This window comes from Rhincodon typus, chromosome 7, assembly GCF_021869965.1.
Source record: "Rhincodon typus isolate 14 chromosome 7, sRhiTyp1.1, whole genome shotgun sequence".
Lineage (NCBI taxonomy): Eukaryota > Metazoa > Chordata > Chondrichthyes > Orectolobiformes > Rhincodontidae > Rhincodon > Rhincodon typus.
The window spans coordinates 42,919,555-42,934,554 of NC_063338.1; the positions used below are offsets into that span (position 1 = coordinate 42,919,555).

Below are 15,000 nucleotides of genomic sequence, written 5' to 3' on the forward strand. Positions count from 1 at the left end.
AAACCTTGTTGTCTCAGATTTTCCAGCGTCTGCAGTTCCTACTATCTTGGATAAATAAAAACTTTGTTAATTATAACGTAAATGAATTATCCAATCAGAATCTAACAAGTTGTGTACGAATGGAAGCAACAGCAGATGTTGGAAATGCAAGATAAAAAGCAATTAGATGTCAGGTTAGTTCACTTGAAAGCTTTGTTTCTTTTCTTTTGAGTCAGAAAATGTGTTTTAAGCCCCATCATAGACTTAAGTGTGCAATATGGACTGACAGTTCAGTACAGTTGTAAGGGAAATGTTGCATTGTCAGAAGTACTGCCATTTGGATGAGACCTTAAACATCCTGTCTACCTGGTCAAATAGATGTAAAATGTTCTAAGCTGCTATTTATGTATGATCAGGGATTTCTTCTAGCCCCAGCAGTAATCCTTGATCTAACACCACCACAGGCTGGTTGTTCATCTTATTTATTGTTTATGGGATGTTATTGCATGTAACTTGACCTCTCTGCTTATTAAGCATTGTTACAAAGACTGCTTTAAATCATTAATTTGGTTGTAAAGTGCTTGTATAAGTTCAAGTTCTTTATTCCAACTTTTTTTTTGGTTATACCATAAGAAAAAGCTAAATTTTTGGGTGGGAAGATGTCTAATTTCATATATAATTTGGTTCTAACAAAATTTAAAAAATTTGAATGGAGGTTGAGTAGGTAAATCTTTGCAATAATTTATAAATGATTTCAATTTGAGTTAAATTGTTTCACCCGCACAATTGTACAATTTAAAAGCATGCTTCTAATAATTGTACCAATGTTTATTAGAACTGTAGTTACAGTAATTCTAAAATTTTGCTTATTTTTAGACCAGTATCTGGTTCAGTTCCTCTCTTGTTACAGCTACCTAATGGACAGACCATGCCTGTCACTATTCCTGCATCAATCACAAACCCATCTGTCCGTATTCATACAACAGTTCCCGTAAGTGGACAAAAGCATATTAGAATATTTCATTAACCTTTTATATTTCTGCAATATATTGTATCGCAATAGTTAACCAGTTTTAATATGTTTCAGTGAGGGGTGTGGTCTTTGCACAAGCAAGTTTCTTATTTCATTAATGACAATAATAGTCCTTAAGCTGCTACATAAGGATGTAGTGTGATTCATTCTCCACACCAAGCATGGAATCTTGTTGTCATGTCAGGAGAGCCAACACGAGACCCATGCTATCTGATTTTTGGGAAAACTTGCTGAACCATGCACCAATCAGCCAGTTTTAAGGCCATTATTTGGCCTTTCCTTGGAATCAAACTCTGTGGATAGATGTCATGCCTTAACAGTAGCCGCTGGCTAATCACAGGCCAGTAGGAATTGCGGTCACCAGCACCACTGAGGAGGCCATGGGTTGTTTCTGGAAAGATGCCCACATCAGTGTCCACAAGTATGGAGGACACATGCTGCAGGTAAGTAATGCAACAGGGGCAGGGTCTGTTGCACAGGAGTGTGGCTCTCATTGGCAACCCCCACCCCCCTCCCCCAACCCACCCACCACCACCATCACCATTGCTGCCAACCCTAGGTGAGAAGCAGACTACATTTGTCATGCATGTCAAGTGGCATTTAGCACGTTATATTCTAACAGTCACAGCAAATATAATTTTGTGAAAGTGAAATTATGATTCAGATTTACTATAGTCCTTTGAAGATGTAACAAACAGAATGGATAAAACAGGCAAGTAGATTCAGTGCATTTGAAGAGTATTTAATAATGTCATATTGGTTGTAGCACAAGATAACTTATGGTATCAGCAGATGATATAATAGCAGGGATAGAGGATTGAATAACTGACTAGATACAGAGAATGAGGATAAACAAATCATCTTCAAGTTGGCAAACTATAATTACTGGAGTACCATGGGATCAGTGCTGAGGCTGCAACTATTTGCAGTCTATATTCATGACCTCGTTGGAGGGACTGACTGTATTGTGATCCCAAGGTAGGAAAGTAAGTTGTAAAGAGAACACAGTGAGTCTGCAAAGAGATATCAATAGGTGAAGAGGGTGGGAAAAAGTTTGGTAGATAGAGTATTATGTGGGGAAATGTAACATGAATCCAGTTTGGTGGAAAGAATACGAAAACCGAATACTATTTACCACTGTACAGGGAAATCTGAATGTCCTTGCACGTGATTCACAAAAAGCTGGTATACAAGTTTATTATTAGGGAGGCAAATTAAATGTTGGCCTTTATTCTGAAGGGGATGGAGTTTAAAAGTAGGGAAATCTTGCTACAGTCGTGCAGGACAATGGTGAATCAGCACATGTACTATGTACAGTTTTGGTTCCTTTATTTAAAGAAGGATATACTTGCATTGGAAGCAATTCAAAAAATGTTGATTTGATTGATTCCTGAAATTGAGAAAAGTTGGACCTGTGCTCAGATGATCGTAATGCAACATACAAAATCCTGAGGGAATTTGGCAGGGTAAATGTTGAAAGGATGTTTTTGTTTTGAAAGGATATATCCCCTTATGAAGAGACTAGAATCGGGTGATATAATTTAAAATTAAGGTCTCTCCTATTTAAGACGGGGACGCAGAAAAATGATTTTCCTTTTGAGTATTGTGCATCTTGGAACTCATTTTGTCAGAGGATGGTGGAGGCACGGTTATTTGATTTTTTTTAAAGGTAGAATTAAATTCATTACGAACAAGGAATTCAAAAGATATAGGGGATTACCAGGAAAGTGCGTTCATGTCTCAATCAAATTAGTCATTATCTTGTCAAATGGTGGAGAAGCTTTGAGGAGCTGAACAGCTTACTCCTCCTCATTTGTAGGTTTGTGTATTCACATGTCAACAAGCGAATGTGTAACTAATGAGTCCTGTGTTCCTCACTCTGATCTCTTGCATATCTCATCTTGCTCTTAGAAACATAGAAAATCGGAGCACCCATTCAGCCCTTTGAGCCTGCTTCGCCATTCAAGCTGATTGTGGCTGATCGTCCAGCTCGTATCCTGTTTCCACATTCTCCCCATGCCCTTTGATCCCTTTAGCCATAAGAACTATATTTAACACTTTATTGACCTCAGCTGCTTTCTGTGCCAGAGTATTTCACAGGCTTGCCACCCTTTAAAGGAAAAATAATCCTCCTCCATCTCAGTTCTAAATCACCCACCTTGTATCCTTAGACTGTGAGCTCTGGTTCTAAACTCCCTGGTCATCGGAAACATTTTACCTGTGTTGATTATATCTAGATTTGTTAGAATCCTGATCCTGCTCTTGTCCCCCGACCTTGCAAATTTTCATTCATATCTTCAGCTGACTGGACTTTATGTCCCAGAATTCCTTTACTTTTCTACTTTCCCTTTTGTCTTTAAGGTATGTTTGTAATTATTTTAATCAAAATGTTTGGGCATGCTGTGATATACTTCCAGTGCATGTGGGAATTGAACATGGACTTTCTGGCCTAGAGGACACTACTGCTGCACCACAAGAGACCTACAGGAGCATTCTTATAACGTATTTCATTCACCACACTTCTAAGTTATGTGAAATTTCATTCCTTGGTGCAGCAATCATTTTGGCTGGTTGTGAAATGCCTTGGGATATTTAGCTACATTAAAAGAATGTTATAAATGCATATATGTTGCTGTTATTAAAGTTTTGTTAACTGCTCTAATTATACTGTTCCATTTTCTACACGATAGATTATCAGGCCTGTCACCATGGTGCCTAATATCCCTGGAATTCCAGGTCCTCCAGTTAGCAACATTGAACCTTCCTCTCCACAACCTCTTCAGTCAGAAGCTAAACTGGTAAAAAGAAAAATATGTATATATATGTCTGCAACTTACTGTTATTACTTTTATTCATTTATCATTTATCTAGTACTTTAGTGTAAATCAAGAGTGCAGACAAAAACTCATGGAACCTAATAAAAATATGGTTGACAATTGGCAGTCTTGTGATAACCCATTTCCCTGTCAGATTCCACTTTTACGCAACCTATTTTTGCAGTGATTAATTTTTAAAAAACTGGTTGTTTTTAATTATTTGCTGGTTATATTCTTCATTGTTTGTTTTAATATATTTTCAAGGTTTTCCTTGTGGATTTTCACACTGTCAGTATGAGAAGCTAGTCCCAAAACAAATTTTAAACATGGAAAACTCTTTCATTCCTGTCTCCTGGCATATGACTTGACAAAAACAATGGCAACAAATTTTGTACTTGAAGATTTGGCGTAAATGTAGTTTCTAGACTGTTTTAGTATCCTTCATTCCCCTACTCACATTAAATTGCATATAGTTGTGCGAAGATAGTTGACAAATCAGAAGACTGAGTGGAATTTTTTTTAAAGAAGGAAAGAATAGTCAAAAGGTTAATGACAAGGGAAAAATTAAAGTATGAGGGAAATCAAACCGGAAGTATAAAAACAGTAAGAGTTTCTATAAGTATATTAAAAGCAAAGAGTTAACAAAGGGAACATTGGTCTTATAGAAAGAGACTCAAGAATTAGTATTGAAAAATAGGGAGATGACAGATGAGTTTAACGGGCAATTTGCATCGATCTTCGCTAAAGAGAATTTAAGCAACATCCCAGAAGCTGCAATAAATTGAAATGTTGAAAGGAGAGAGGAACTGAGGAGAATTGTAACCATTAGAGAAAAATGATACTGAGTAAATTGTTGAAACTGTGAGTTGACAAGTGCCCAGTCTGGATGGGCTTCACCCTAAGATCATTTAAGAAGTGCATTTTAACATAGTTAATTCATTGGCTTTAATTCTGCAAAACTCCCTTCATTTAGAGAAGATCCCATTAGATTAAAAAGTTGCAAATATGACTCCTTTATATTAAAAAGGAAGGAGACAGAAAACAGGGAAATACAAGCCAGTTAGGTCAACAACTGTCATAAGAAAAATTATTAAAGAAGGTAGAGCACGGTATTTAGATAAGTTCAAGGTAATCAAGAGGCGAAGTCAACAGGTTTTATGAAAGGGAAATGATGTTTAACCAATCAGTTGGACCTCATTAAGGAGTTAGCACCTTGTGAACAAAGGCAAAATGATTGGATGTCTTGTACTTTTCCTTTCAGAAGGTGTTTATTAAAGTGTCACATCAATGATTATTGTGGAAAATAAAAGCTTATGGTGTATGGGGTATCATATTGGCATGGATAGAAGATTGGCTGGTTAATAGGAAGCAGATAGTAGGCATAAATAGTCTTTCTCAGGTTGACAAGGTGTAAAGGGTGTTGTGTTACAGGGATCAATTCTGTTTCCAATTTATAGAAATGATTTGGATGAAGGAACAAAAGATATGATTGCCAAATTTGCTGATGAGACAAAGATAAGTAGCAAAATACATTGTGAAGAAAGCTTTGGGATGCTACAGAGTGATGCAGATGGGTTAAGTGAGTGGGTAAAGATATGGCTAATGGAGTATAGTATCGAAAATTTGAAATTGTCCATTTTGACTGGAAGAATAAAAGTAGCATGCTATCCAAATGATGAGAGATTGCAGAGCTTAGAGGCACAGAGAGTGTGCTAGTACATAAATCACAAAAGGTTAGCTTACAAGTACACCAATTAATTAGGAAAGCTAATAGAATGTTATAACTTATCATGGAGGAATTGAATGCCAAAGTAGGAAGGTTATGTTTCACTTATCCAGGGCTCTGGTGATCCCACAGCTGAAGTACTGTGCATAATATTGGTCACTTTACTTAAGGAAGGATGCAAATGTCTTAGAAGTGTCTCTGAGATGACTACCCTGAAATGATTGACTGCTTTTATGAGGAAGGGTTGGACATGCCAACCTTGCATACCACATTTCTACTAATTTTTTTTCCATTGCACAAACCTTTGAAATACATGGAAGTGAGTGCATTGGCGTGCCAATTGCTGTGAACAGGACCTTAAGGTTGCAGCTTAGAGGTAATGTTGCTTGCATCTACTAGAGTATAGAAGAATAAGAGGCAACTTGATTGAAACATACAAGTCCTGAGGGGTCCATCTCTGCAGCAGTACCTAGATGGTATCCAGGTTTAGGTTGATAAGTGGCAAACCACGCATACCAAGCAATGTTGATCACCAAAAGGAGGGAATCTAACTGTCACCCCTTGATGCGTTACCATTGCTGAATCCCTCTGCAGTGAATATCCTGTGTTTAAAATGACAACAAATTGAACTGGACCAGTTAAATAAACACTGGCTGAAAGAGCAGGTCAGAGACTAGAATAGACAGATTTTTTAATCAGTAAGGGAATCCAGAGTTATGAGGAAAAGTCAGGAAAGGAATTTAAGGATAATCAGATGACCCATGGTATCATTGAATGGCAGACAAGACTTGATAAGCACCCCTTTATTCTGAGTCTATGCCCTCTGGTCCTAGACTCTCCCATGAGGGGAAGCATCTCTCAGTGTTTACCCTATCAAAACCCTCAAAAATTCTATATGTTTCAGTGAGATCACCTCTGTGTTCTGAACTCTAGTGAATAGAGCCCCAGCTTGTTTAGCCTTTGCTCATAAGATAATCCCTCCATACCAGGGATCGTCACAGTGAACCTTCTCTGAATTGCCTCCAAGGAAATTGTATTTTTCCATTAAATAAGGGGGCCAAAACTGCTCTCAGTACTCCAGATGTGGTCTTATCAGCACCTTGTACAGCTACAGTAAGACTTCTATTATATTTCCAATCCTCTGGTGCTGCTCCAGAATCTGACTACGTTTAGAAGAATCCAACCTGTATCTCTGTAGCTACGTCTTTTAGGATCCTAGGATGCAAGCCATCAGGGCAGAGGATTTACCTACCTTTATTAGCTACCTTACTTTGTCTAATGCTACTTCTTTAGTGATAGGGATGGTACTTAATTCCTCCCCTGTATTCTTTAGTATTAATGAAATATTCCAAGTATGGTCCACCATAAAGACTGATGCAAAACGTTTGTTTAACTCCTCTGCCATCTCCGAGTTCCCAAAACTCCCTAGATTCATTTTCTAAGGAGTCTGTGTTCACTTTGACCTCTCTCTGCTTCTCATATAGTTAAAAAAGCTCATGTTGTCAGTTTCTATAATCCTTTTGCTAGTTTGCCCTCCAGAGGTGGTGTTATATGTCTGAAAGATAGAAGAATCAGTTTATACTGTAACATTCCAAACATAATTGACTAAATACTTGAGAAAAAATAATTTTAGGGCTGTGGAAAAAGACTAGTGGAATGGGATGAATTGCAGAGCTCGACCAGAGAGCTTGCACAGGTATGATTTGATGTAATGGCCTCCTCTTCTGCTATATGGGCTGAATTTTCAGACTCCGTAAATTTCATGAAGGATTGAGGGGAGGCACAACATGCTGGGATGCCATTCCATACAATGCCCATTTTGGGGAGATTGCCCAATCTCTCAAGGAAGACAGACAATTAAGAGCCTTGTTTATGTTAGATTTAGGAGCACAAATGGGCGAGGGGGTGCCAGATCAACTTAAGCACTCAGCGCAAGGCCGAGATGCCAAGCTGCTGACAAGTCTACAGGCTCTCTACCTGCATAAATGGGAATACAGCTGAAAATTCACCTGTCATTGACTTCTGCACCCTCCCACCACCACCACCTCCATCACTCCCCAGTCTCTCAGTAGTGCCCTCGCTAATTTCTTTGTCCCTTTTTTTCAAATAACTGAGAAGGCACCTCCTTGTTGAGGTGCCTTCCTAGTTACTTATGTTGTACTATGGTCAGGCGCAATGAGGCTTCTGACTCTTCAACTTCAAAAACTCTGTAGGAGCACTTAACTGAACAGAGAACCCATCTTCATGGCAATTAACAGCTAACTCCCATGAAAATCTAAACTTTCATTGGTTTTTCCCTGGAGGTGGGCTTCTGACCAGAAACAACCTAGTTCCTGTTCCCTACCTCTGTGGCAAAAATTCCATCCCATGATTCTATGACTTGTGGTTTGCAAATCTATGTTGGCTGTCTCTGTGCAGCTCATAAATTGTTAATGTGCCTTTGGTACTCAATCCCTAATGACAGACTCCAGTAACTGCTTCACAACTGACATTAAATTGACAGGCCTATTGTTGCATTCCCACATTTCTTAAATAATAGTGATGTTAGCAAATTTCTAATCTAAGGATACATTTTCTGAATCGAGAGCTTTGAAAGAATATGATTAACACTTCTGCAATTCCTTCACCTACTATTTTTAATACCCTGGAGTGGAAACTACCAGGCCCTAGAGATTTATCTATTTGGAATCTCATTAATTTCTCCATTACCATTTTGTTACTTAGACTGAATCTAATAAATTCCTCCACTTGATTTATTTTTAATCTCCCTTCCATCTCTGGTATTTTATCCTCTTCCTGTGCTGTGAAAATGGATGCAAAGTACTAGATTAATAAATCTGCCGTTAGATTATTGTCTGTTAGCATATCACCTATGTCTATCTTTAATCTATGTTATCCTCAGCCACTCTTTTATTCTTTATATGTTTACGAAAACTTTTGTTATTAGCCTTAACATTTTTTGCAAAGCTTTTTTTCCTCATATTTCCTTTTATGCAGCTTTTTTTTTGCCCCTTTGTTAACTCATTTTTCTCAGACCTCTGGATCATCACTTTTCCTGGTGTTAGTGTAAGTTATGTCACTTGCATGTTGCTTGTTAGCAGATGTATTGTGACTGAGAAAAGAGGTGTGATTGTATTAAATCGACTGGAGATGATTTCTGTTATTACCAAGTGATGTTTGGTAGCTCGTGTCTTACTTCCCTATCTCCCATTTCTGCTGCTGTATGTGTCACCAACAATCATAGGGTTTCCTATCTTCAAGAGCACTGAAAGTAGGGGTTATTCCTGTCCCTCTCCACATGGCTGTTTTTCTTTTATGATGACTCCCCAGCCCAGGAAACAGACAGTCAACATTTACCTGACAGGTCCTCAAGAGTGTTACATGCTTCAGTTAAAACATCTTTCATTCTTCTAAACGCCAGGTAGTACAGGCCTGTTCTGCTCAATCTCTCCACATAAAAAAACCCTCATGCCAGGAACCTGTTTAGTAAACCTTTCTTGGTCATGTACCATATTAAGGTTTACTAACACCATTTATTTCCAACCCTCTTTCGACCACATGAAATAGTAAATGTTGTAGCACAGTGGGTAGTGTCCTTGCCTCTGAGTTAGAAGCTCCAAGTTCAAATCCCACTTGGTCAAGAAAGGTGTGTTAATAATGTGATCAACAGATTGATTGTCAGCCTGTAAATCCTTCCAACAAATTCCAATGGCTGGAGCTAAAAAAAGGGAGAAATCCTCAGACATGATGGAAAGAAAAGTGGGAACCATTGCTATCACTTTCCAAATGAATCTGACTGCAACATGTATGTAAAAGTGCATATTACTACAGTAACACAGATTCCCTCTGATCTGAAGCACACCACCACCCCTAATGATCAAGCGTTTTGTAATGATCACAGATTACAGGTAAGTACATGGTTACAATTTTTAATTAATTATTAATATGATTGATGAGCTTATTATTTGGAGCATAAGTACTTGAAATCCCTCTTCCCAAATGCCCCTTCACCTATACTATTCACTCATTTGGCAGTCCCTGATTCCAAATCCCTCCGTCACTTAGTCGTTCGAGCATTTGTGGTCTGACTCCACCAGGGTAGTAGCATTGCCAGCCATTATAGGTCTGGCCAGGCCCCTTGCTAATGTGTAGCTCCACCACTGACCTCTTGCACTGAGCACTGTTTAGATCAGCAGCTGCTGCCCTCACGCCAGTACCTCTCAATGTCCTGCTGCACACTGCTTCTCCAGTTACAGGATTCGTCTGTCCTGAACTTGCTGCTAAGAGGCTCAACTTCATATGTTCCTCTTCTCAATAGAAACACTTCAATTTGGGAATCCATAGATAGCAGTAAGGAGGGAGGTGAAGACAGAGAAAAAAAAATTCTCATATCTGAAAGTTGACCATTACACAATTAAGAAGAATGTACCACCTACAGCAGTACTTCTTAAATCCTTTTCCTATTGTGAGGCTTGAAAATTGTTTAGACACCTCAGTGAGGAATGTGAGTATGATTTGGTGGAGGGGCTACGCTACAAAGCAGGCAGTTGCATAAGGAGACCTGAGAGACCGGGAAAGGTGCAAAGCTTTGTGGTGGCCATTGTTGCTTCAGAGCTTGTGATCCCAAACTTTTGCGTCCAAATCCCACATGCCCTTGAGACATCTGCTATGCCCATAGGGATAAGCATTACTCCAAAACTTCACACAGTAGTCCATGTGTGAGCACACCAACGCTCGATATAATGGTGGTAAAACTTTTTTACTCTTTAACTCAAATACCTTTGTACTTAAGGCTAATGTACTGCTTGCTACCTTAATTGCTGTCCGTACGTGAATGTTAACTTTCTGTGATCCATCTACAGGTATATGCACATCCCTCTGTATAACATTTTTCAGTCTTCTGAATATTTGATAAAAATTCTGCTCATCTATTTTTGACCAACATTAATCAATTCAAATTTTCAAGTGTTATATTCCACCTGCCGTGTTCTTGTCCAATCCTTTCTAAGCCCTTTACCAGCCTCCTTGCTTTCTCATGGCATGTTCGTATGTCTGTAAAAACAAGAAGCAGCAATATACCACTTGCCTTCTTGTGTCTGCTTTTTCATCCAATAACATCATTGTTGATATGTTTGTTACCTCAAATCTGCATTCCTACTTGCCCCAATAACCTTTGAATCTCTTGCTTAACGTAAATCAATCTATCAATCTCTGCCTTAAAAATATTCAAGGACTCTGCATCCACCTTTTTTCAGGAAGAGAGTTTCAAACACTCGACCATCTGTGAGGAAAAGAATTTAATCTCATTTCTGTTTTAAATGGATGACCCCTGATTTTTAAACAATGATGCTCAAATTTACCTTAACAATACCCCTCAGGTTATTGTATTTTTCAACCAAGTTGCCTCTTGCTCTTCCAAACTACAGTGGGTACAAACCTAGCCTGTTCAGACTTTCCGAATAGGAAAACCTATTCAATCTAGGTTTTGGTCTGGTAAACCTTCTGTGAATTGTGTCTGATTTATTTACATCCTTCCTTAAATAAGGTGACTAATGCTATCTTAAATAAGGTGACTAATGCTATGCCCAGTACTCCACATGTGGTCTCTGGTGCCCTGGATACGTAAAGCAGAACATCCCAAATTTTGAATTCAGTTTCCTTCAAAATAAATTACAACTTTCTATTACCTCTCCTATATACTTGCTGTATCTGTGCTAATGTTGTGTGATTCATGCACTGGGACACCCAGATCCCTCTCCTGCTCAGAGCTCTGCAATCCCTCACCATATAGCTAATGTGCTTTCTTTTGGTTCTGCCTGCAAAAATGGACAATTTCACGTTTTCACACATCATACTCCATTTGCTAGATCTTTGTCCATTCACTTCTGTATCCCTCTGAAGCATCCTTCTGCACTTTCCACAGCTTAGTTTGCTACCTATCTTTGTCATCAGCAAACTTAGCAACCATATCTTCTGTTCCTTTATCCAAGTCAGTTGTATAAATTTTAAGCAGCTGAGGACCCAGCATCAATCCTGGTTGCACCGTATTTGTCGCTAACCTGAAAATTATCCATTTATGCCTACTCTCTGCTCGCCATTAGCCAACCAATCTTTTATCCATGCCAATACATTACCCAATACACCACAAACTTTTACTTTCTACAGTAAGCTTTTATGTGGCATTTTATCAAATGTCTTCTGGAAATCTAAGTACAGTGCATTCACTTGTTTCCCTTTATTTGCAGCATGTGTTACTTCCTCAAAGAATGCTAATTGGTTAAACATGATCTCCCTTCGACAAAACCCCTTTCAATTCTGCCTGATTACCTTGAATTAATCTAAGTGTCCTGCTGTAACTTGTTTGGTAATAACTTCTAACATTTCCCATTGACAGATGTCAAGCTGACTGACTGCTTTCTGTCTTCCTCACTTTTTGAATAAGGAAGTTAGGTTCACTACCTTCCAATCTAACAGGATCTTTCCTGATTCTAAGAAATTTTGATAATTAAAACCGATGCATCAGTGATCTAAGTAGCCACTTTTTTTTTTAAAATGTCCACCTAATTGTGCATCAGCAACAAACTGAAGATATTACGTAAGTTTCCCTATATAATTCATTAAATTACATTGTAGGTAACTGAACCAAGTGCTGATCCCTACAGTACCTCTCTAGTTTAACACCTACTAACCTACCTTTGCCCTTTTATTCTTGTTAGTTGTGTCCTTTGTTTACTAATCCTCAGTCTAGGTTAGTATATTACCCAAATTTTAAAAAAGAAAGTTCAAATGTACCAAATCCACTGGTTCTCCCTTATTTACCTTCCCCTTTACCACAAGAGTGTTGAATGGATCTTTAACTGCAGCTTGCCTCTTAAAAATCTGCATTAACGTTGTCCAGTCAGGTAATGATTTTCCATGGGCCTTGTTTGCAAGTCCCTAACAATAGATCCTAGCATTGTCTCCACGTTGGGCTAATTAACTGACACCCTCCTGGTTTTCCTTTCCTCTTCCTTGTTTAACAGTGCTACTTTAAGGCAACATCAAAAGGATTTGTTTGCTCTCTTCCAGTTCATAGTGACTGTTGTTGAATCTAATGAATGCTGCAATATCAAAACCAATGGATCTACTATCTATGTCCTTCAGAACCCTTCGCCATCTAACCATGGTGAAGTGGTAATGTCATTTGGACCAGTGATCAGTGCTCCCCCAGGCTTCCAACCAGCTGCTCGGAAGGTCTGTGCTTCCTGAATGCAATGCATCAAAGGTCCACACAATGGCGGGAACATAGCTAGTAATGCAGAGGCTCAGGCCAATGCTGTAGGGACATGAGCTCAAATCCCATCACGACAGCAAGATGAATTTCAGCTGATTAATAAAATTTAGGTATAAAACTATTCATTAGTGATGACCATGGTACCATCATTGTTGTTTTTAAAAAAAACACTTACTTTACTTCAGGGATGGAAAATTGTCATCTCCACGTGTGATTCTAGATCTTCAGCATTATAGTTGGCACATAACTGTACTCTAAAATGACACATCCCATGAAAAAGTAAACCAAAAGATTGACCTAAATCATAAACTCAGCATAAAATTCTGCCATATAATAATCAATCTGTTATGATTTTTCATTAGCAGCTCAAAGAGGACAAAAGTTATTAATTAATCATTGAATTGCATAACACTAAAACAACCCTTCTAAAATAGAACCTAAATTAAAATAAAGAACTGTGGATGCTGGAAATCTGAAAGAAAAACAAATTACTGGAGAAATGCAGTAGGTCTGGTAGCAACTATAGAGAGAAAGCAGAGTTAACATTTCAAGTCCATTGATGCCTCGGAATGTAGGGTTAACTCTGCTTTCTCTCCACAGATGCTGCCAGACCTACTGAGTTTCTTGAGCAATTTCTGTTTTTGTTTTAAAATAGAATCTAATCAGTTCCTTGTCATATTGATCTTGAAAACTATCTTGAATATGTTCCAAGAACGTGTCCTTCACACCATTAATTTGCACGGTCTATATGACGTTGTGGTTCCCCATGATTACTATATCACCCTTGTTTCACCCACCTTCGTTGCCTGATTTTTATTCTGCCTAACAACTGCTGTTAGGGGACCAATAAACTACTTCAGCCAATGTTATCTGCCCACTATTCTTTTCTAGGTCTCCCAAAACTGATTCTAAATTTTGATTTCTCTGGTTGAAATGTCTCTATCCTGCATTCTCGGGGGTACATCTCTCATTTTCCAATTTGTCTATCACTTTTTTAAATCAAGAATTTTTATGTTTATTTCCCAGCTTTGTCAGTCTACAACCACATCTCAAAAATGACTATTAGGTCATATCAATTTATTCATATGCTATTAATTAACATGTGAGTGCTTTGCACATTCAAATATAATTTTTTGGTCTTAACTGTTTTTCTCTCTTTTATGTAATATTATCTTGGTCATAAGTTTCCTACTATATTTTCTTAATGACCTACTGTCCATTTTTTTTAACTAAAATCATTGCTTTGTTGTAAAGCCTGGGCAATACTTTCACTTCTTGAATTTACCTTTTCCCGAATTCTTCCAGCCTTTGTTAGTTTAAAGCTTGATCTACTGCTTTATTTGTTAAACTTGGCTGAACAATGATCACAGCCAAGTTTAAGTGAAGACCAGCCTCTGGGGCAGCTCCCTCTTTCAGCATTATAGGTGCAGGTTCCCCTTAAGCCGAAATCAATCCTTGTCTCCCACGTGACTCTTTCAGCCATGCATTAAACCTTCTAATTGTTTGATCCTTTTTCAGATAGCAGTCCATTTGATTTACAATAGTGAAATTTTGTGTGTAATTTTGGTGCTAGCTCCTCAGTCTATCAGCAAAATCTCATTCCTGGTTATGCCCATTTTGTTCTACCTATATATGTCCTACATTGATTAATGTAACTGAATCCTGACAAGCATGCCAACGTTCCTTGGATCCTCAGTGCTTCCCAGGATCCTACCGTTCATCCCTTCCCAGTTAATTTTGGGCAAGTTGGAATCCCCTAATACCTTTTCACTTTTCTGAAATTTATCTACATACCTGCACCTCTGTTTCTCTCGGACTCCCAGCAGTTTGATTGTTCCTTTTTGGTCTGAATGATGACCTGTGCTGCAGTAGCACTCCTGTGCTACGGTACAGTTGGTAGTTAGCTCATCCAAGCTGCAGATTCTGATCTCATCTGTTAATTAGATAAGGGATGCCATTGTGCATGGACTGGAAGATGCATAACTTAGTGCTTTAGCATCTCTATCCAAACACGTCTGTACTACCATTTTGTTGAAATTTCTCACCTCCCTTCTCATTGTTGGTCCAACCTTTTATATAAGCCAACAGTACCTCCAATTAAACATTATGGTGAAATTGACTTGAGGAAATGGTCTAAAGCTGAAAGACCATGTTTAAATGCACAAAGCATTCA

At 38.4% G+C, this 15,000-nt stretch overlaps 1 protein-coding gene across 8 annotated transcripts in view; it reads left to right on the plus strand.

The window, feature by feature from the left end:
* atf2 (activating transcription factor 2) overlaps positions 1 to 15,000 on the plus strand; it is a 139,896-nt gene that overhangs the window by 74,612 nt on the left and 50,284 nt on the right. For 6 of the 8 annotated variants that reach the window (XM_020529188.2, XM_048598751.1, XM_048598750.1 and 3 more), the window contains exons 7-8: positions 856 to 970; positions 3,703 to 3,810. In XM_020529188.2, the coding sequence (XP_020384777.1) occupies positions 856 to 970; positions 3,703 to 3,810 (223 nt within the window). The remainder of the gene's footprint in view (positions 1 to 855; positions 971 to 3,702; positions 3,811 to 15,000) is intronic. The other 2 variants (XM_020529326.2, XM_048598752.1) reach the window with 2 other exon arrangements.